This window comes from Erythrolamprus reginae, chromosome 2, assembly GCF_031021105.1.
Source record: "Erythrolamprus reginae isolate rEryReg1 chromosome 2, rEryReg1.hap1, whole genome shotgun sequence".
NCBI classification, from domain to species: domain Eukaryota; kingdom Metazoa; phylum Chordata; class Lepidosauria; order Squamata; family Dipsadidae; genus Erythrolamprus; species Erythrolamprus reginae.
The window spans coordinates 74,248,030-74,269,673 of NC_091951.1; the positions used below are offsets into that span (position 1 = coordinate 74,248,030).

At 35.5% G+C, this 21,644-nt stretch overlaps 1 protein-coding gene across 2 annotated transcripts in view; it reads right to left on the reverse strand.

Moving 5' to 3' along the window:
* Positions 1-1,536: 1,536 nt before the first annotated feature.
* Positions 1,537-21,644, reverse strand: part of TXNRD3 (thioredoxin reductase 3) — a 29,803-nt gene continuing 9,695 nt past the window's right edge. For both annotated transcript variants that reach the window (XM_070738361.1, XM_070738360.1), the window contains exons 2-16: positions 20,225-20,285; positions 18,232-18,341; positions 17,447-17,566; positions 15,389-15,461; positions 12,185-12,304; positions 10,525-10,667; positions 7,976-8,091; positions 7,663-7,888; positions 7,407-7,499; positions 7,043-7,119; positions 6,417-6,573; positions 5,566-5,673; positions 4,558-4,653; positions 3,798-3,932; positions 1,537-2,769 (exon numbers count right to left, since the gene is read on the reverse strand). In XM_070738361.1, coding sequence (XP_070594462.1) covers positions 2,707-2,769; positions 3,798-3,932; positions 4,558-4,653; positions 5,566-5,673; positions 6,417-6,573; positions 7,043-7,119; positions 7,407-7,499; positions 7,663-7,888; positions 7,976-8,091; positions 10,525-10,667; positions 12,185-12,304; positions 15,389-15,461; positions 17,447-17,566; positions 18,232-18,341; positions 20,225-20,285 — 1,698 coding nt within the window. In that variant the 3' untranslated portion in view covers positions 1,537-2,706. The remainder of the gene's footprint in view (positions 2,770-3,797; positions 3,933-4,557; positions 4,654-5,565; positions 5,674-6,416; positions 6,574-7,042; positions 7,120-7,406; positions 7,500-7,662; positions 7,889-7,975; positions 8,092-10,524; positions 10,668-12,184; positions 12,305-15,388; positions 15,462-17,446; positions 17,567-18,231; positions 18,342-20,224; positions 20,286-21,644) is intronic.

Below are 21,644 nucleotides of genomic sequence, written 5' to 3' on the forward strand. Positions count from 1 at the left end.
CTACCATGCACTAGAATATCTCATATTTAATTGTAGATCTCAATTAACGAGTTATGAATGGAAGAACTGGATTTTGAATGAAAGCACACATGACATCCACTAATTTGCATTTAAGAAATAACTACCTCCCCTATTTAAAAATGAATCATTTTGCACCTACTACTTATTTGAAACCACTGGTCGTATAATACTAATGTGCCAGCTTATAACTGACACCCCTTTCTTTCTTTTCTTTTAAAAAAATTCCTAACTTTGATTTGTTGTTGTTGAGGGGCGCTGCTGCTGCTGTTGGCACCAACACCGCTGATGCTGCCACTCCTCCTCCTGCTTGGTGGCTGCTGCTACTGGGCATGATTGATCTGCCAGATACGAGACAGAGGAAGAGGCTGCCTAGTGAGGAGCGGGCAGGATTGAAGGGGGAAACTGCCTTGCCTTCTTATAAGGTCACGGAAACCCTGACTGGTCCTTGCAGAACCTTGGGTTCCCCAGAATCCTGGTTGAAAAACACTGATCTTAGTGCACTGAATGCACTAAGGCTGAAAGTCTTTGTGGCAATGTACAGTTTGTACTTGCATTAAATGGACTGTCTCAAGAGAGAAGTGGATACATATCTGAAATATTAGCACATTTCTGGGAATCTCTTGAGGATATACAACAGTTATGAATCAATGGGGATGAGAATGGAAAAGGCAACCAGAAACTTCTAACATCCATTTTAAGCTGGAGAAGGGCTGAAGGTTTTGGCCTTTTCTATACTGGGGTTCTTAAGTAACTACGTACATTGGTATCTTGAATACAAATACAGGGTTCCCTCGATTTTCACGGGTTCGAACTTCGCGAAAAGTCTATACCACGGTTTTTCAAAAATATTAATTAAAAAATACTTCACAGGTTTTTTCCCTATACCACGGTTTTTCCCACCCAATGATGTCATATGTCATCGCCAAACTTTTGTCTGCCTTTAATAAATATTTTTTTTAATAAACTTTAATAAATAAACATGGTGAGTAATAATCTGAATGGTTGCTAAGGGAATGGAAAATTGCAATTTAGGGGTTTAAAGTGTTAAGGGAAGGCTTGTGATACTGTTCATAGCCAAAAATAGTGTATTTACTTCCGCATCTCTACTTCGCGGAAATTTGACTTTCGCGGGCGGTCTCGGAACGCATCCCCCGCGAAAAGCGAGGGAACACTATATAAGACATTTATTCTAACTATAGTAATGTAAACACCCCCCTCACCAATGCTGGGGTGATTTTTCCATCTGGGGTTTAAGAGGCAAAACAGGTGTCTTAAATTGCTGCAAAATTAATATTTGCAATTTCAAATGCAAATAATTTAAAACTTCTCAACATGAAGGTGAAATCATTTTAGCCTTATCCATTCTAATTATATCATAATATCACTGCCCAGATCCCTGGACTCTTCTTCAGGCAGAACAGAAAATACTATTTTATACCCCATGGTAAAAAAAAAGTCATCAAAATCCCTCCTGGCACCAAATGTTTTTTAGTTTTGAAGAATACAAATACATACTTTAGTAAAAACTGCATTCTTTAATGAATGTAACAATTTACATACATAACATTGCTTATTTTTTTTTACTTCTCTCCATGATGCATCATAGTTTAAAACTCTCTATGCAATACAATTTTTGAATTGAAGCATATAGAACATAACATACATATTTGGACAGCTGAGCCTAACCTCCTCAAGCTATCCCAAGTAGAGGATTGCCAAGGAGATCTCCACAGATTAAAACTATTTACTATAATAAGAATTTCACAAAGCACAAAATCTAATTGTCACTGGTATGGCAAAGTTTAGGCAATGTACTTAAAAAGTAGCAACCTAACCAAATACAATTTCAATTCTATGGCTGAAATTATTAGCTTACTGCATAAACAGAAAACATCATAGATGGATGGTTTCAATTTTATTTTGGAATATTTTAGAATAGATAAATGTGGGAGATGGAATATTTTTAAAGAGAAATGCCAAAATAGAAATTGTTCTCCAAAATTAGTAAATTTAATTACATTTGTTAACATTGCTTTTTCTAATGACTAGAATTATACGGATTTTATTTTGAAAAAACACATATTACATTTCATGTCGTTGGAACTTTAATGCCCAGGGGGATACAATGAATTAACAGATTTCTGATATATGAACAGGAATATTTATTTTTTAAAAATGAAAACAAACCTCAGCATTCATATTAACAAATAATAAAATGCACTAGTGGCTGAATGAAGGTAACAGGATGCTAGCAAAATTTATATCATCTATACATTCAACTGTGCCTGAGTATTCATACAAAACCACTACAACTAAAAAAATTCATCTGTGCAATACAGAAGTTTCTCTGAAAGAAATTTTTCTACTTGTTTGGACGAATAGGTTTTTCCCAGCTGGTATAGAAATCATCAGCTATGACTCGCCTGCAGATGAGGTTCAGAGCCATGACTTCAAAAATACACTTGCGTGCCATTCTAACCATGTTGGGATTAATGTTCACCCTGCTGTTTGACTATTTCTGGTGAAGACCACCATCTTTTATAGAAGTTTCAGAAATGCATCACTTGTAGTATTAAAATACTACAATCACATACTACTTATTTACCCGTGTATTTCATATGCATTTTGAAACTTCCAATAGGTAAGTGGCCCATCAGAAAATAGTTTAAACAGCAGGGCTTAACCTCAGCAACCACTCTGACTGATATCTTTTCCTGAAGATTTGGTAATTTCCATTGTAGTGAATATCTGTAAGAGAATGAAATAGCAGAACTAGATTAAAATCCTAACAATTAAGCATTTAAACATTTTCAATTATATATAAATATGTATATAAGAACAACAAAATGAATATCCATATCTTACTCCTTAATGTCTTCCACTGATTTAATGTAACTAGAAGGAAGCTCTAAAAATGCTGAATATAATGCCAGGTTTTACAGAGAAGATTTACAGGTACCAGAAAACAGGTGGATATACATATGTGGGAGAATACCTGTATTGCTATCAATACAGGTAGTCCTTGACTTAAAATAGGTCACTTGGCAACTGACTCATATTTATGATGGTTGCATTGTCCCAGGATCATGTGATTCCCCTTTTGCAACTTTTTGAGAAACAAACTCATTGAGAAAGCCAGATTTATTTAACAACCACGTTACCGATTGAACTGCTGCAATTCACTTAACAACTATAACAAGAAAGGTTGTAAAATGGGACAAAACTTACTTAACAGATGCCTCACTTAGCAACAGAAATTTTGGACTCGGTTGTGGCTGTAAGTCAAGGACCACATGTAATTAAGCTGCATTTCCTTTCCTTAAAAAATACTCTTGTTTTAGATTAATGCATTATATACCTTGTCTAATATAATCATATGTGGGAAACAGGTTGTAAGAATGGGAAAAGATAGTTGCCAAGTAAATAGTCAGGGAAGAGAGAGCATAGCCCACAGCTGGACAGTAGACAGGGCAAATGACCTAGTTGTAAAGGAAGTGGGGGAGAGTGTAGAACTTTTAAGATATTGCAAGACAATCTTGCAAAAACACTTACAATGAAGTGGAATTAATTCATCTGGTTGTGATTTCTAGCTGGTTTACTTTACCTGATACCTAAACAGCAAATAATTCAACCTGAAATAATTACTTTTGTTCTAAAAAACAAAAGGGTGTGTGTATGTATGTATGTATGTATGTATGTATGTATGTATGTATGTATGTATGTATGTACGTACGTACATCTTTTCAGCAATATTTTAAAAACACTATAATTATTACCTCTGCACAAGTTGGATGTATGCCAATTGTTTCATCAAGTGATTCTTTTGTGATACCACATTTCATTGCTGTTCCAAAACCCTGGGTTATTTCTCCAGCATTAGGTCCAAGTATATGTAATCCAATTACACGATTCTATAATTAGGAGGTGTGAGGTAGAAGAAGAGACAAGGATAGAGATCAGTTACTTTGTTTTTTCTCCCTTTCTATTCCTCCTCCACTGAAGAATGATGATCAAATTCCATAAGTTAGCCCTTAAGTCTTGCTAAAAATAATAGACACATTTAATTTTTAATCTGTTTCCTAAAGAAAAACTAGAACACGTTAAGATCAATTCTAAAGTAATAAACGTCTACATAGATGTGTATATTATGTATATTAACAGCTTTATATATTATTGTATTTCAAAGCAATAAGCTGGATTTAGATCAGGTATTAGAAAAAGAATGAAATTCTACATATGATGCTACTAATGAAATAAACACTGAAATTGACCAATATCATGTTCTACTTGATGACTCCTCTCCCCAATAGAAAAACTGCTTTAGAATTATGGGAGGCAGCAAAAATTAATTTTACAATAACTTCTAGGTCACAAGCCTTTGAAAAAAGCCTTCTGTTTAAGGGAGAATTTTGTATCCAACCTGGAACAAATATTTTAGAGTTATTGTAAATATCAATATAGCAATACACATAACATTCATTTCTGAAGATTATGATTTAGGAACATTAAAAAAATATTTTAGAGCAAAATACATACATCATTAAGCTTATTGCAGATTATTTTTGCATAACAGGTATTGTTGTCTCTATTTGGTATTGTCCATTCAAGTGGCCAGAAGTAAGTGTGATATACCTGAAGAAAAATAAATTCCAGCTGTTATATGTTTTTTTAAATCAATCTGTTTGACATCATGTGCATTTGCTGACTAAAATTGCATGGCAGAAGTCTAAACTATGAAATGAAAGCATGAAGTCTGCTTTTATTTTATGAAAACAATGATTACAGTGGTCTCATTCTGGAAAAATACCACGATTCCACTATTTTGGATACTTTGGTTTTTCAGTAGATTACAATCTCTTCCTGACATGGTCCTCAATACTGTACTACTGTACTTTGTTTCTCTCATCACATCTTTAACAGAATAACAGAGCTGGAAGGGACCTTGGAGATCTCCTAATCCAACCTTCTGCTCAAGCAGAACACCCTATACCAGTGATGGCGATCCTAAGGCACAGGTGCCACACGTGGCATACGGAGCCATATCTGCTGGCATGTGAGCCGTTACCCTAGCTCAGCTTCAATGTGCATGTGCATTCCGGTCAGCTGATTTTCAGCTTGCCTGGAGGCTCTGGGAGATGCTTGGCAATGACATGTATTTATGACAGTTACAATGTTACAGATTCATGTGATCACCCTTTGTAAAATCAATGGGGAAACTAGATTCACTTAACAACCATATTACTAGCATATTTGCAGGTATTAGACAACTCTGGTAAGACAGTCATAAAATTGGGCAAAACTCACCTATGAGTGGTCTTGCTTAGCAACAGAAATTTTGGGCTGAATTAGGGTCATAAGTTAAGGACTAGCTATATATTTCCATCAATGATAGAACTTATATCACATTATGTTACAACACAATGCTTTACAGCAAATCATACAGTTTTACACCCGCTAACTAAAACGCATGATGGATTATATGACTGGAGATGTGTTATATGTTTATTTATGTAACATTTTTCAAATAAAAAAATTCAAGTGTACCTCTATATTTTCCTGTCCAAATAGTTCAATAGCTTTTTCTTCTGGGAAGCCACAACAACCATATTCCAAAGGTGTAAATACTGTAGTTGGCACATTAATATAATCACACTAAAATGGAAGGATAAAATAGGACTCAAAACATTCAAGAACTATAGCAAAGAAGCAAAAAATTGTATTGTACCCTAAATAACTTAAAGACCAAACGTGCAGATAGTGGTCTGGTCTGAAGTAAAAGGTGGTGGTGGGAGCAATTTTCAGGGTATACATGTATATTTAAACTTTATGGAAGAGAAAAGGTCAAGATATTATGGCCCAAGCTTCCCCCCCCCCTTGTTTAGGAGTGATTCTAGATCAGAGATAAGTTTCTTCTGCAATTTTTTAATATGTAATTAAAAAAAAAAAGAGAATAAATACTATGTTACAAATGTTAACTTTTGCTATTTTTACAAAATTATTTTGTAAATTATAGATGATTTCTAAAGCAAATATTACAATCATTGCTAGTATTTTTATTTATTGCAAATCTTGAGAGACTTCAATGTTTTGCTTTTTGATTATTTGTTTCTGAGCATCATAATACAATTTAATTTGAATTCTGAATGTTATTGCTGGAATAAATGTAAACATAGACTTCTTCCAGTTTTATCCTGCAAGTATTTATACAGTATTATAAATAAGTTATGTAGGTCCTGTGTTAGATTTTATTCAAATAAATAAATCAGCTACATTTTGAAAACATAGTGGCTACTGATGCACTGCATTTGAACTAAATTTAGAATTAGTAGAATAGTTGTATTTTCCACCAACATTATTAAGTCTTTTCTCTACTATGATTAAGAATATACATTTACCTTTACAGAACTTCCTGCAAAAAGTCTGCGAGCTAATAGCTTGCCTGCCTGTATGGCAACTGGTGTAAGTTCCAGCTTTCCTTCCAAAATATCCCCAATTGCATAGACATAAGGTACATTGGTTTGCTCTTCATCATTCACAGGTATTTTCCCATTACTTGTTATGAAAGAAAAAGATAACAACTGAAAATCACAACTGAAAATCACAACATAACTGCACCCCTCTCTCTCTTTTCATACACAAAATGTATCTAAAGATTTTGTTTCTCAAGCAAATAATACAATGTTACCAAAATAAATAATTTTGGTTTGTCTACAACAAATTGAAAATTAATTCAAGGAAGTGGGATCTTCCACTTCATTCATAATACTCATATAAAATAAGCAAAATAAAAATATAGAAAATCTCTAAATTGAAAGCAGTTGTGCATGTTCATTACTGGCAATAAAAACTGCAAGCATTCAACCATAATCTGAACTAATCAAAAACTAATTACGATCACGATGTTTAAGATTCAGTAGTTAACCTTATAATTCAGGACTTCTAAGTAAGCATTCTGTGTTTTTTAATCGAATTTAAAACATATTATGAGGTTTTCAGGAAGTAAAACAGTTCAAATACTTACCTTTCATTCATTTTCACACCAATTTTATCCAAGCCAATAGCCCTGGTGCAAGCTTCGCGCCCAACAGCTATCAAAACCTAAATAAATGAATCATGTTTGAAATATAGTGTGGCATTCCTATATAAGTACTCTTTCGCATATTGTGTTTAAAAGCACGATATTGTTAAAAAAATAAAATTTAAAAGTAATAGCACAATTCATTTCCTTTACATCATTAATGGATAGATTTTTAGCAATTAAATCAAAGGGAGAAATCCAAATACAAAAGTTCAACATTTTTTTGCAAAAACTGCGATGACAGGCTATTGGTAAACTTTACTAAGATTTACCAACCATACTAAAAAAAAATGCAAAAATGTCTTACAGTGTTATATTCTCCTTCAATAACTTGTGATCCTTCAGTGGATTTTGCAATTACTTTGAGTTTTCCGGGCATGCCATCCTCCAGCTTTATAATCTGCAGGGAAGAAGAATGAACAAAACCTCTATAGCAATACTGTATTGCTATAGTCTTTATTCTGATTTGTATACTAGCCATTTCAAATTAAATCACTGCTTATGCTTATATCACCCAATCCTGGAAAGAAGGGGGAAAAAATCTTACACTGAAAAATACTTGCCTCAATAGGAACAAACTTTCTGATGAATTTTACTCCATGTTTTTCCATGTAGGCACCTGCTTTCTCTGCCATTTCTTGATCAAAGCCACGGAGAAGGATTGAGCGTACCATAACCGTGACATCCAAACCAAGGCCAGCAAGAAATCCTGCACATTCCAAAGCTACATAAGAGGCTCCCACAACTAGAGTCCTTCCAGGGCAAAAGGGGAGGGAGAAGAGGTCATCGCTGAAAAGAAGAAATATTAGTGTAAATTATTCTGTCCAACGTTATGTCCAACAAACCAAAAAAAGTAATGATTTCATTTCAACTAACCTCGTTATACAGTATTCTTTGTCTCCTGGGATACCCAAATATCGCGGTCTTTCTCCAGTAGCAATAACAAATGTCTGTGCTGTATAGAAAGTTTCTTGTCCTTTTCTGTTGATTGCCTAGTAAAATGAATCACAGCATCATATCTACTATCCTTTTAGACATGAAATATTTTCTAAAAGCTATTTCCAGCAGCATACATTTATTATGTACTCTTAAAATATTTTATACATTTATTATGTACTCTTAAAATATTTTATATAGGGCATGAAACATTCAAAAGTTACTGTTCTGTGCATGGCTTCTTGGAACAAAACCACTGACCCAAAACTCCATTCTTTCATGATAAAATCACCCTTTTTATTAATAAAAGCAACACGACAAGCAGATTGAATGGCAAGGAAAAGGGAGTGATCTTCCTCTCTGAAGTGAAGCATACACAAAGTCTGGGAAAAGTGCCAACTCGGCCTAATGTCATTCCTTAGATAACAGAGTATATTTATCATTCAAGAGAATAAACCAGCTCATCCGAATCTCGGACAAACATCATCCAGCAAAGAATGTCTTTTAGTGAGGCAGGAATCTTGTTTTTGAAACTTTTTTCAAGTACACCCCCCCCACACACACTCTAAATCTTCTTCTATGAACTGCGTTGAAACCCCATACCCAATTACCCCGAATTCTTTACTTTTATATTGCCTGGAAGTGACATCACATCCCAAGGAGGTAAAGCTATAAGCTTATTTCCTTTTACCTCGCAAATCCTCTTGCCTTTTCAGAAATCTTCTATATCTAGCATCTAACCATGGATTGTCCTCTCTAATGTCTTCCTCATCCTCCAACTGGGACCACTCCCCCATTATTATATCAGCCCCCTCTAGTGCTTCCTCAGGTTTACTCAGGTCACTTTCCCCCTCATTCTCTGCATCAACTGGCAACCCCCCTGGCCCAGGGTATCCAGAGGGGCCTGGCTCATCCTCCTCAGAATCTGACATGACCAGAGGTGGACAAGGAGCACTCACTACAGTTACTATATTTTGTGTTAAGTTAAATCATTTTCTTTTGTTAGATAGTACCAACTATCTTACAGTGGATCATAATGCAAAGACTTAGCTTATAAATCCTTGCTTCAACTCTTTCTGACAAAAAGTCACTTCCTTAAACAAGTTTTCCGTAAGCAGGAGACAGGCACTGTACTTATTTTTTTTTACTCTTGAACAAAAAAAGACTGACATAAGGTATTTGTTTTAACTTTTTCAGTGTTACCTAAGATGGGACATTTGAGAAGTTTATAGTTTACTTCCAGGGCAAATTATGTTATGATGGAATATTTTAAATAGTGCCGTTTGATTTTAAACTTGGAATATTTTTTCATTATGTTTAGAGCCCTCTTATCTATAGAGGACAAAGAGAAATAAAAATTGTAAACAAATAAGGGAATCGATATAGAAATTAATAATTTTATTATCCTAAACATGCATTTTTTTACTAACAGTAGGAAGACAGTATTAATCTCTCTCTTCATATGCATTCAAAACATTTTTATTTAATTGCATGCTATCATAATGGGAACAAATGGGTTTCAAGCTTATTCTAATTACAGTCTTAGAACTAATTAGTTGGTTTTTGTTACCATAAGTACTCATTATTTATTGAAACAATACCTAAAATGGACTTAGTCCAAGAACAGTTTTAATGGAATAGATCTCAAACTTCATTTCAAATTTAAATGTCCTTTTTTATTTTCTTACTTTCAAGTTTATAGAAAGCCTCTTTGAATTCTCACTACTTTATATTACTTGTATACAGAACTTAAAAACTCTAGCTTATTTCAAGTAATAATAATAGAATGTAACATTACTATGCAAAAGACAGAAATAGCAACATAACCAGATACTTGCATTTTTTAGATTTCAATTTAATACAGCAGTTTCAATTTAATACAGGAGTCGGAAACACGTCTCTTTCAAATGCACATAATAAAACCAGAAATTGAAGTTGCATAATGTAATATCAATTTGCAAATAAATTAATATAAACGGTAGTTATATAAATCTTAAAACTATTTTCCTTTTAGCAAAGCTCCAGCTAAAACTTTGTACCAATTCTCTAAAACTGTCTTCAAAACTGATTATAATATGTTTAGGTATCTATTGGTTACTAATAGATTCAATGTTTTTGAGTGGTTTAAAATTTAAGATAATGTAGTCTGCAACTGCAAGCAAGTTTAACAAATTTCAAGTTTTTTCCGACCCATATTCACTTTGAACCATTTAACTGACTTTTTACTCTAGTACTAAACATAAGGTTGTACCAAAAGCCAGACTCCATACGCCAATTTCAAAGTTTCATGATTTTTTGTTTTTCAAATAAAATGTTACTGTACTTAGGAATATTGAAATATGATGCATCAAATGAATATGTTTGGAAGCAGATGGCAACCAGTCATCATTAAATTTAATATAATTTATATGATAAATTATTTATGGGGCCTTCTGGTACACCCTGTAGATTCGGCCAATTTGAGAAGATTAAAACTTTTCTGCAAGTACCTTGATTTTATGTGGTCCAATAAATTCTCCATACGCATTGAGGTATGTCACACTTTTCTCACGTAAAGCCACCCGATACCCCCAATTCAAAGACCCTATATAATTTTGAATTCCTTCAACCATGGTTTCCCAATTGTGTTTAACTAAAAGAAAAAAAAAATTACAAGTAAAACAGCATGCAAACAGATTAATTCATATAACTCATAGCGAGCTTGTACAAGTACAGTGGAATATTTAATTGTAAAATATTTTAAATCCAAATGCTTTAGAAATAGGAAATCAACCATGTCATATTGAATACACAAACAACTTTGTCTGTTTCTCTCTCGCACACTACTCCTCTATACGGTGATCCTTCGAGTATCGCGAGGGTTACGTTCCAAGACCCCTCGCGATACTCGATTTTTCGCGATATAGTGGTGCGGAAGTAAAAACACCATCTGCGCATGCGCACCCTTTTTCCATGGCCGCGCATGCGCAGATGGTGGAGTTTGTGTGGGCGGAGGGGAAGACCCAGGGAAGGTTTCTTCGGCCACCCAGCAGCTGATCTGCTCGGCAGCGCGGCAGCAGCGAGGAGCCGAAGATCGGGGTTTCCCCTTTGCGTGGGCGGCGGGGAAACCCCGATCTTCGGCTCCTTGCTGCTGCCGCGCTGCCGAGCAGATCAGCTGCTGGGCGGCCGAAGAAACCTTCCCTGGGTCTTCCCTGCCGCCCACGCAAAGGGGAAACCCCGATCTTCGGCTCCTCGCTGCTGCCCCGCTGCCGAGCAGATCAGTTGCTGGGCGGCCGAAGAAACCTTCCCTGGGTCTTCCCCGCCGCCCACGCAAAGGGGAAACCCCGATCTTCGGCTCCTCGCTGCTGCCCCGCTGCCGAGCAGATCAGTTGCTGGGCGGCCGAAGAAACCTTCCCTGGGTCTTCCCCGCCGCCCACGCAAAGGGGAAACCCCGATCTTCGGCTCCTCGCTGCTGCCCGCCCGCCGCTCGCCCGCCCGCCGCTCGAGAGCAAGAGGGGGAGAGATAGAGAAAGAGAGAGAAGGAAAGAAAGAGATGAGAGAGGGAGGAAGAGAGTGTGAGAGAGGAAGAAGCAAGATAGAGAAAGAGAGAGAGAAAGATGAGAAAGGAAGAGCGTGACGTCATCGGGTGGGAAAAACCACGGTATAGCAAAAAAAACGTGGAGTATTTTTTAATTAATATTTTTTGAAAAATCGCGATATAGCGTTTCGCGAAGATCGAGATCGCGAAAATCGAGGGATCACTGTATATGACCAGTCACTTATTGGGACTTTATAATCCAGATTTGAAGTAACAATGGCCAATCTCACATCCTGTGGTTAGGATAGGACTACTTGTATTCATGGATATCTAGTATACCTTCTGAAAAACTTCACAAAGAAAACTTCAGGGATTAGTCGAGGCAGTCTTTCATAGATACTACTGAATTTGGGGTGTGTGGGACAACGACACATACATATAGATACAAATGAATAATAAAGAATATTTATTGTTCTTTAAGAGGCAAAATACAGAACAAGTCTATTCAGACCAGATTGCCAAGTTTGAGAATATTCAATGAAGAGACAAACTTAGTTTTACATTAGCTGCAACATTTTATATCCTCACATTACCATGAGTTCTTATCTTGCCAGATAAATACATTCACAAACCTTGCTGATCATATTCCCAGCCAAACTTTCTTGAATCTTGTAGTGCCTGACCTAATAAAGCTGTCTGATGCATCAATTTTTTAGGAATGCAGCCGACATTTACGCAAGTGCCACCAAGCCCTGAAATGGAAGATGAAATTTTAATTGTTTTGTTTAATGTTACAAGTATTTAAGAAATGTTATCATCAATGCATAGCCATGTTTATGTATCTTAGCTGCATTTTAACATGGTAATTATATCACTATGTTAAAAGACGGAAATCACTTTTTATACAGTGGTACCTCTACTTTCGAACGCCTCTACCAACGAACTTTTCAAGATAAGATCCCAGGAATGTCTAAACAATACAATCTTTTGCCGGAATATTATTCCAAAGGGCAGGGACCATGAAAAAAAGTACCGTATTTTTCGGTGCATCATGTTTTCAGCCTCCACACACACCATTTTTGGCCTCTGCGCATCACATTTTTGAGTGTATAAGGGTATTTTTCGGTGTATAAGATGCACCTTTTTCCTCCCTAAAAGAGGCTGATAATTTGGGTGTGTCTTATACTCTGAATGTAGCTTTCCCCTCCCCCATCCCTAACTAGCTAACAAACTTCCCAGCTCTTACCTTGCAGTCTCTTTCATTGTTTCTCTCTGTGAAAAATGTTTTCCAAGCCCTAAGTCTTTGAAGGGTTTTTTCATTATTCTAACTTGCTCTAAGTTTCTTTCCAGCCCTAACCAGGTACTAATGATTACCCAGCTCTTACCAGCTTGCAAGCTCTTTCATTGTTACTCTCTGCCAAGAATGTATTCCAAACCCTGTCTTTGTAGGATTTTTTCTCCATTGCTTTACTTACTCCAGATGTTTTTTCCCAGCCCTAACCAAGTGCTATTAATATACCCAAGTTCTTTCATTGTTACTCTATGCAAAGAATGTTCTCCAAGCTCTAAGTCTTTGCAGGGTTTTTTCCATTGTTCTACTTGGTCAGACTGTTTCTTTCAGTGTACTAATGATGTTCCCAGCTTTTTTTAAAAAGCCCTTAACCAGGATATAATACACTGAAGCTAACCGGACTAAGGGCGTTAGCCAGATGAATACTTGGTAAGCAGATTCTTTCCCCTATTTTCCTCCCCCAAAACTAAGGTGTGTCTTATATTCCGGTGCATCTTATACTCCCCAAAATATGGTAATATCAGAATAGTATAATTAATTCCAGCACTTAAGCAAGAGCTTAAACATGGTAGAATAATAAAAATTCACTATACTCTTTTCTGATCATGTTCTTGTATTGTAAGCAAGCAAACAATAATATCTTTTTTACATTACTTTATACCAAACTATAATTAATATCACTTATATGGAGAGCAGAAAACTTTAGCAAAAACTGCAGTTAAAAACACCGAGTTGGACCCAAGGAGACTGGATTTTAATACTGCTTTATTAGGGATAGACACTTTCTTGCAAGAAAAATGCAACAGCAAAATACACCACCCCCAAAATATGTCCATGTACTCAATAAAAAAGAGACTTATAGGTATGTGCATCCATAAAACCTATGTATTAACAGCAGGAATAATAGTATTGTAATGTTCAGGCCATTTAGCATATAAATGTGTGACATGATGCATAATCAGGAAGTGACATTTGTAGGAGAAAGTCAAAGCATATCAAATATATCCACATGCAAAGTGCTTATTCATCAGAATCCCCCCCACCATATTTGCAGAAAACGTTTTAAATAACAATACAGTAATACCTCATCTTACGAACCTAATTGGTTCCCAGGGGAGGTTCGTAAGGCGAAAAGTTCGTAAGGCGAAAAGTTCGTAAGACGAAACATTGTTTCCCATAGGAAACAATGTAAAATGAATTAATCCGTGCAATGAAAAAAAAATCAGAAAAAAACGACGACGCCCGGCTGTTTCAATTGAAACAGCCGGGCGCTTCTCAGCATTCTCCCAATGCCAAACCCGGAAGTTCGGCAAAAGTTCGGGTTCGGGAGGCCACCGAGAAGCCCCGCCGCCTGGCTGTCGCTTTTGGAAACAGCCGGGGGGCTTCCCAGCGTCCTCCTGAACCCGAACGCCAAACCCGAACTTCCGGGTTCGGCGTTCAGGAGGCCGCTGAGAAGCCCCCCGGCTGTTTCAAAAGGTGACAGCCGGGTGGCGGGGCTTCTCGGCAGCCTCCCGAACCTGAACTTTTGCCGAACTTCTGGGTTCGGTGTTCGGGAGGCCGCGGAGAAGCCCCGCCGCCTGGCTGTCGTCTTTTGAAACAGCCGGGGCGCTTCTCGGCCGCCTCCCGAACGCCGAACCTGGAAGTTCGGGTTTGGCGTTCGGGTTCAGGAGGATGCTGGGAAGCCCCCCGGCTGTTTCAAAAAGTGACAGCCGGGCGGCGGGGGCGGGTTCGTAAGACGGAAAATGTTCGTAAGAAGAGGCAAAAAATATCCGAACCCCGGGTTCGGATCTCAGGTTGTTCGTATGGCGAGGGGTTCGTATCATGAGGTACCACTGTAGCTATATGAGTATGCCTTTTTATGCAATTAAAGATATATATGTTTTCGTAGATTTTCATGGGTATATGTATGTAGATTGTTCTGAGTTCGGGTTTTACCCCGTGTAATATTTTGAGTGTCTATGCCAAGTTTTGGTGAAATCACATTCAGCATCATCAGACTGAAGTTGTTAGCTTCGTGCTGCTTTGAATATCTACACACACACACACACATAGTGGCCCCAGGATCAAATCCCAGTAAGGGTATGGCTAGCTGATGAGGCCAGAATAAGGCCGAAATAGAGCTATCCTAGTCTCCCTTAATTTTAAAAATTCAGCAAAACATGTGATACATACAGAACATAGTTTGTTGGCTATGAACAAATTAACTGACTTGAAATGGCCCTGGGTTGGGCCTATAGGCAAAAAGTAACTGTGACGTTCCTTCAATATACCAGGGTGATCCAACAGAAAATACACACATACACACACACACACACACACACACACACACACACACACACACAAATACATACATATACATATATACATAAATATATATAAATATATAAATAGGCTTGAAAGAGAATTGAAATATGCTGACCAATGGTTATCTCAAAGAACCATACATCTGTGAATTTATTAGAAATAGTAATTTTACTGAATCATTTAGATTAAACAGAATTAGGAATGTCAGCATTAATAAAGTTAATACAAGCATGAAACATACCCCATGTAGTACCCAACGGTGTTGGCACAACGTAGTCTAAAACCATGACCTTCTTTCCTAAGGTGGCAGCTTCCTGAAAAGAACACACAACAGATAAGCAGAATAGATTATGACTTTATAGAATTTAAGAGTTACATCATATTAATAATCACTAATTAAAATAAAATGCCAAATGTATGCTTTCGCAAGTAAATTTAGCATGTGTCAAATTTATTCAAAAGGATGATAAATAGAATTAAACATGGTTCCAAAAAAAAAGTAGAATATATAAATACAGAAAGAAGTTCTATGCAATGCTCAGCTTTGTTACATTAATAACCTTGAGTTATTAAATCTAGTCAAAACAAATCCTGGAGATTTCCCCTTTTCTATAAACATATGCTAGTCACAACTTGTATATATGGGTATGTCTATGTTAAGCGTGTATATGTATTACTAAATGTATATTGACTCTAAGCAACTTACAAAATAATAAAAAGATAATGTAAAATGATTAAAATTAAGAGGGATTAAATAAAGATTTAAAAATCTTCAATTAGATACACAAAGCGATGTTTGTCATGATCATCTCCTTTTTTGCAGTGTACTTTCAGGCAGATACTTTTCTTGTTTGGAACAGAACATTTTGGGGTGGTCCTGAGGGTTTTGTTGTGGAGGGGTTAATCCTCTGCAAGGTTTGGGTACCTAGAACATTGTAAACAGGTTTCAGGTTTGAGGGTTAACTTCTGGAAGACTGCTTGATCATCTCTAGAATGGCTGGAACAGTATCCTCAGAATAATAAGATTTTGAACACATACAAGTACTTCTTAATTTTAAAGAGTTTTAATCTTTATTTAATCCCTCTTAATTTTAATTGTTTTATATTAACTTTTTATCACTTTGCAAGCCACCTAGTTGCATATAACAAATCCATTTATGAAATTAATATATCCTCAACTTTATATATAAAACTTTATATATAAAATGTGTAGACATTTTTTGCCCTGCATAAAATAGTGAGGAAGAAAAAAGGGAACCTTAATTATCATTACAAAAGGATTAAAATAACTAGAAATTAGGAAAAGACCTATTGCTTCCAAATGGCCGATGAGGCTAATTTTCTATGATGCTTTTTGCATTTATTCTATTCATTTTCATCCTGACAGGTATACTTCCCCCATGGTCTCCAAGAAATACAGAAAAGGACAAAGGGCCATTTTTTTTTTAAAAAAAAGGATTAATTTATGCATGAACAATACATAATAGATCTTAGAAAGCATAAGCCAGTTTTGAACTTGGTCATTTTGGGGTTGAGTGAGAGCTCTGGATTTGATTTGTTCTATTACTTTTTTTCTTAGCTATACGTGAAATTCTCAGGAGACCTCTCCAATATTAAATTTGGTCTCCTTGATTTGAGTGATTTGTCACTGTCCTCTCCTGAGCAGTATAGAATGATTGCTTTGCCATGATTAGTAAAATGATATTCTACCTCCAGCATCTTTCGATATCCCTGATGCCCAATATAGGTGACCACTTGCTTTACCTCAGAAGATAGAATGTCATTCACAATTTCCTTTACTTGAACATGATTGCTCTTGGGATACATTTCCTACACTCTTCACTCATCCTTCCCAAGAACACTCATTATCACCACAATGAAATAGCACCACTTTACTTGGGGCCTGGGAGGGAGTTTGCAATATACAGGTCTCTATAACTCTAAATTGTTAATTTTTTTAAGATGGATGGGGCTGAGGAAAATTATAGTTCAATATGGAAATCACCTGGCCAAAAAATACATGAGTATCTGTATCCATTTACAGCAAAAGCTAATGTGTAGTGACTAAGGTACATGTTTCATAGTATTTGCTGAAATTCAAATGTAGAACTCCATGTAGGATTCTAGCTTGATTCTATCTTCCCAAGAGTTTCTTTAACACTATGATGTAAGCAAATTAGTTTGTCTATTGGTTTAACATCAATATGAAATACTGATGAAGTCTGTCTGTTTATCTCAACAGTAAGATGAATCTGAATTTAAAAAAACCTAAAACACAGAAGTAACATTGAGTACATACCTTGGAACAAGCAAGCCCTCCAGAACCACCACCAATAATAATTAGGTCATAATCATATGATTCCATCTCTTCAACCTTTCCATTCCCTAAAAGCTTCTGCAATTTACCCTCATGGTAAGCCTGCAATAAAAACATAGCTTATTAAAAAAGAATGAACCTTTTATTAGTTTTCTTAAACTTCAATGCATAACTGTTAAAGTATATCTAATGTGTTTCTTCCTTTTAGGGCTGGATGTTTGATCCCATAAATATTTCTGTAAATGAAAGGAACATATACAATTTCCCCTTTAGAAGATCATCTAGAGAAGCAAAGGTGGAAAAAGAAATCTGAAAATTGCCTTCATCCCCTTTCTATTCACACAAACTCTACTTCTATTAGCAGAAGGACGCTAGATAAATCTTGATGCTGATCCTCAAGATTTGTTTAGCTAACAGAATGCAACTAACAAGGTCAGCAATCATACAGATCAGTACTTTCTTGAGCTTTAAAGGATAAAGACTACAACTGGAAAATTCATTTGTAAGCAATTAATGTAATCTATAGCTTTAGAGAATAACAACACCAACAAAAAACCATTAGGAAAAGCAAATACTACATTCTCAATCTACAAAAAAAGAATATGTTGTATGCAGACCACTTACGGTATATATCAGTGAGCAGGCTATTCTTTACAATAATTCATTCCAGTAATAACTAGAATTTGTGAAAGTAATCTACTGAGGAACTATTTAAAAATGTGAATCAGAGTTATTTTCTTATATAAGAGAAGGAAGTTGAAGATTACTTGAAATGTTTGATCACATCCACCAATATGGTTTCCATTTATAAACACATTGGGAACAGTCCTTTGGCTCGTCAGTTCTAGTAATACTTCCTGGATACTAGGTCCATCATCTAGAATTAATAAAAGGGAAAATATTATTTATAATAGTTCATTGATTTTCTATGCAGCATAAAGAGCACTTTACTGCTTGTTAAGATCTATTTAAGAAGCAAGGTGTCTCAAATTAAAATATCCATGTCTATTACAAAACAAGAGTTGGAAGAATTAATAAAAATATTTATTCTCTAACTGAAGATACAACATTAAAAAAGGTTGATCTAAATTTGAAATATGTTTTAAAAATCTAGCAATAAAAAAGTTTTCCAGACTTGAAAGACTTGTAAATTTCTGTGGAGATGATAAGTCATCAAAGTCATAGTTGTCTCGAATGGGGCTTTTAAAAAGGCAACTGGACTCCCCCCACTTTTAGATATTTCACTTCTCATCCAAGAGTCTTCATTGGTTTTGCCAGAATGATAGGAGTGCTGGAAGGATTAGTTCTAGCTAGTCCTGTCAGAACTAATTCCTTCATTGCCCCCACCATCCTGACGGAACCAATGAAAAGGTCTAACTGCATTTTGAAAAAAATGACTTTGAGATTTCTATCACTTAAATGTTGCAAATTAAAAAAAATAGCATCATTATTCTTGTTGTCATACAGTTGTCATAAAAAGGACAGACAATTCCAGATGTTTATTCTCAACAATAGCTAGCAAAAGCACAAGACAGCTTCATTATCACTGGTTCCCAAAACAACATTTTGGATTAGTATACCAATTCCACTCTCGATATTGTAACTGTCAAATTCCCCAGATTTTTAAAACACAGGTTTGGATGTTTGTAATTTAAAAAAAAAGGCGTGTGTGTGTGTGCGAAAAATGAAAACTAGAATAAAATCTACTCATTTTTACTTTTAAGAATGCATCTGAGCTCATAACAGTTCCTAGAAAATACATATAGCAAGGAGTTATAAGTACCTATATGAAATATGCCTTTAAAATATAACTAACTTTCTGAACTTGCTTTTAAAAAAACCCCACTTATGTCTAGGAACCCAAAAGGTTAAAAACCTTTAAGGCCCAAATTCAAACTGGCTTGATAAAATTAAAGGAGATATAATTAATCAGATTTATTAAGGTTCAGATAAGGCAAAACACAATTCATAAAAACTATAATTGAAACAAAATATCTCACGATCTTTATCAAATCGTCAACTAAACAAGGAAAACAGGTGGAAAAGAAAGATTCAGATCATCTTACAACTTTTCTTCTGAGTTAAACATTACATTTAGTCAGCTCTCTATATAAACATCTGAGTATGATCACTTTCTTAAAAAGTATTTTCTTGCACTATAAATTTATTAGTAATTAATAATTTATATTTAATATTCTGCCTCCAGATTTATACAGTAAAGTTTTGTTTAGGAGTGAGTTGTTCTGCAACCTACTGGTTTGGGTCAATGTGATTAGAATCAATCACTTTTTGGCTGTTTAACTAAAACAGATAAAAAATCTGTTTCACAGAATTCAAAATCTAGGAATGCAGAGATGCAATTTAAAAGGTTTCTGTACAGCCTACAACTTAGTTACCACATCCGGCATTTATACAGAAGACAAGAACTTGCTTGTCCCATCTGGCTGGTTTCTCAATTAATATATACAGTTGACACCATCAACAAAGATATGCAAGCTGTGGGCCTGCACCCTGTAGACACAGCTAATCATGCAAAGTGATGTTCAATTATCTGAAAAGCAGACCCTGCAAGTGTGGGAATATGATAGGAAGAAGAAGGAACTGTATAATTCCAGAGATGAAAGAAATTCACAAAAAGCTTCAATATGAATTTTAAGAGCTATTTGTTCAAAACAAAATCTTGAAAAGTTATGGCATTTTATTACATATTCTAGTTGGAAGCAAGTTTGAATTGCATATGGAGATTAATGTTATCCTTACCAATCTTGTCAAGCTCCAGAGCACTATATTCTACTCCCAGAGTATGAAAGAGATCTTTCACCTGTAAAAGATAAATTCTGATAAGGAAATAGGAAAAAACATAAATCTAGAATTTATGCTCCTCTTGGAAAAATGCTGCTCTTTAGATGAGCAAACATTTAAAATAAACAAATAAATAATGGCCACCTACAGTATTGCTTAAAATATACTGTATATAGGGATGGCAGTTTTGATCTGGTGTGTGTTTATGTGATATAAATAAATAAATAAATAAATATAAGCATTTGGAGACAGATGCAACAAAGCATCTTTTATTTGAAGGTACAACTACAATGATTACTGGACTCCTTGCCAGAAGAATGCAAAAGAGCTCCAAGGGTCATGAGGTTACAGGTTATACACCTTCTAGAAATGATACATAACACTTACAAAAGCAGAGTAAATTACAACAAAACCTTTGTTACAGGAATCTGATAACAATGTAGGAGGATCTTACTGAGATAACTTAGTTCTTCTGAGGTTAGATTCTGTTCTACTAAAAAACTCGAAATCAGCCCTTTTTACTGATACTAGCACTTTTCCAAGATAAACAATGTCTTTTTTTGTACCCATAAAGTACTGTTTGTCTCCCACAGCAGTTTAATCTAAAGCCACCTTCAAACAATAATATTCTGCTACATCATCTTTCAGTCAACTACATACTACTAAAACTCTCTTGTCTGTTTGTGACCTTCAATTAGTTCAAATTAGGCATCACAGCACAATAATTTTTGAACTAAGTTACCTAAAATCTGCTAAGAGATTATGAACAAAATCATGAGCCCATTACTCCCTTGCAATTGGTATTCCAAAGATATCCACACCAGGTGCATTTGCACAGTTGTGGCCACCACAGCAACACCACAGTTGTGGTCACATGATTGTGATTTCCAGCACTCCGTGCCAGTTTCCCATAAGCAAAATCAATGAAGAAGACGACTAAGGATAGAAACTACTATGCAGGAAGGAAAATGACATAGATATTACCAAGTGTGGCTTTCTAGAGGAAAGAGGATTTGAAGGGAAAAGAATATTGTGGATGTTCTAGCTGTGGGAGGTTGGCACTACGTTCTAATTAAATCACTTGCTTAATTCTAATATGAAATTAGTAATTACTTTACACTTAGCAACAGCTTATTAAAGGCATTACATACTCTAATATTAGCAAAAACAAAACTGTTCCAGATAAAAAGATAGTTAATCTCAGAATGATAGAGCAATTTGGCCATAAAACTATTTACTACATTCATTCCCCCATCCCCCAAAATAATCTCTCAATCACAACATAGGAAATAATTCACTTTTTTTTGTTTTCTTTAAAAGACATATAGATGCAAATAATTTAATTTCAGTCTTTTCCCCATATTTTAATTGTGTGAAA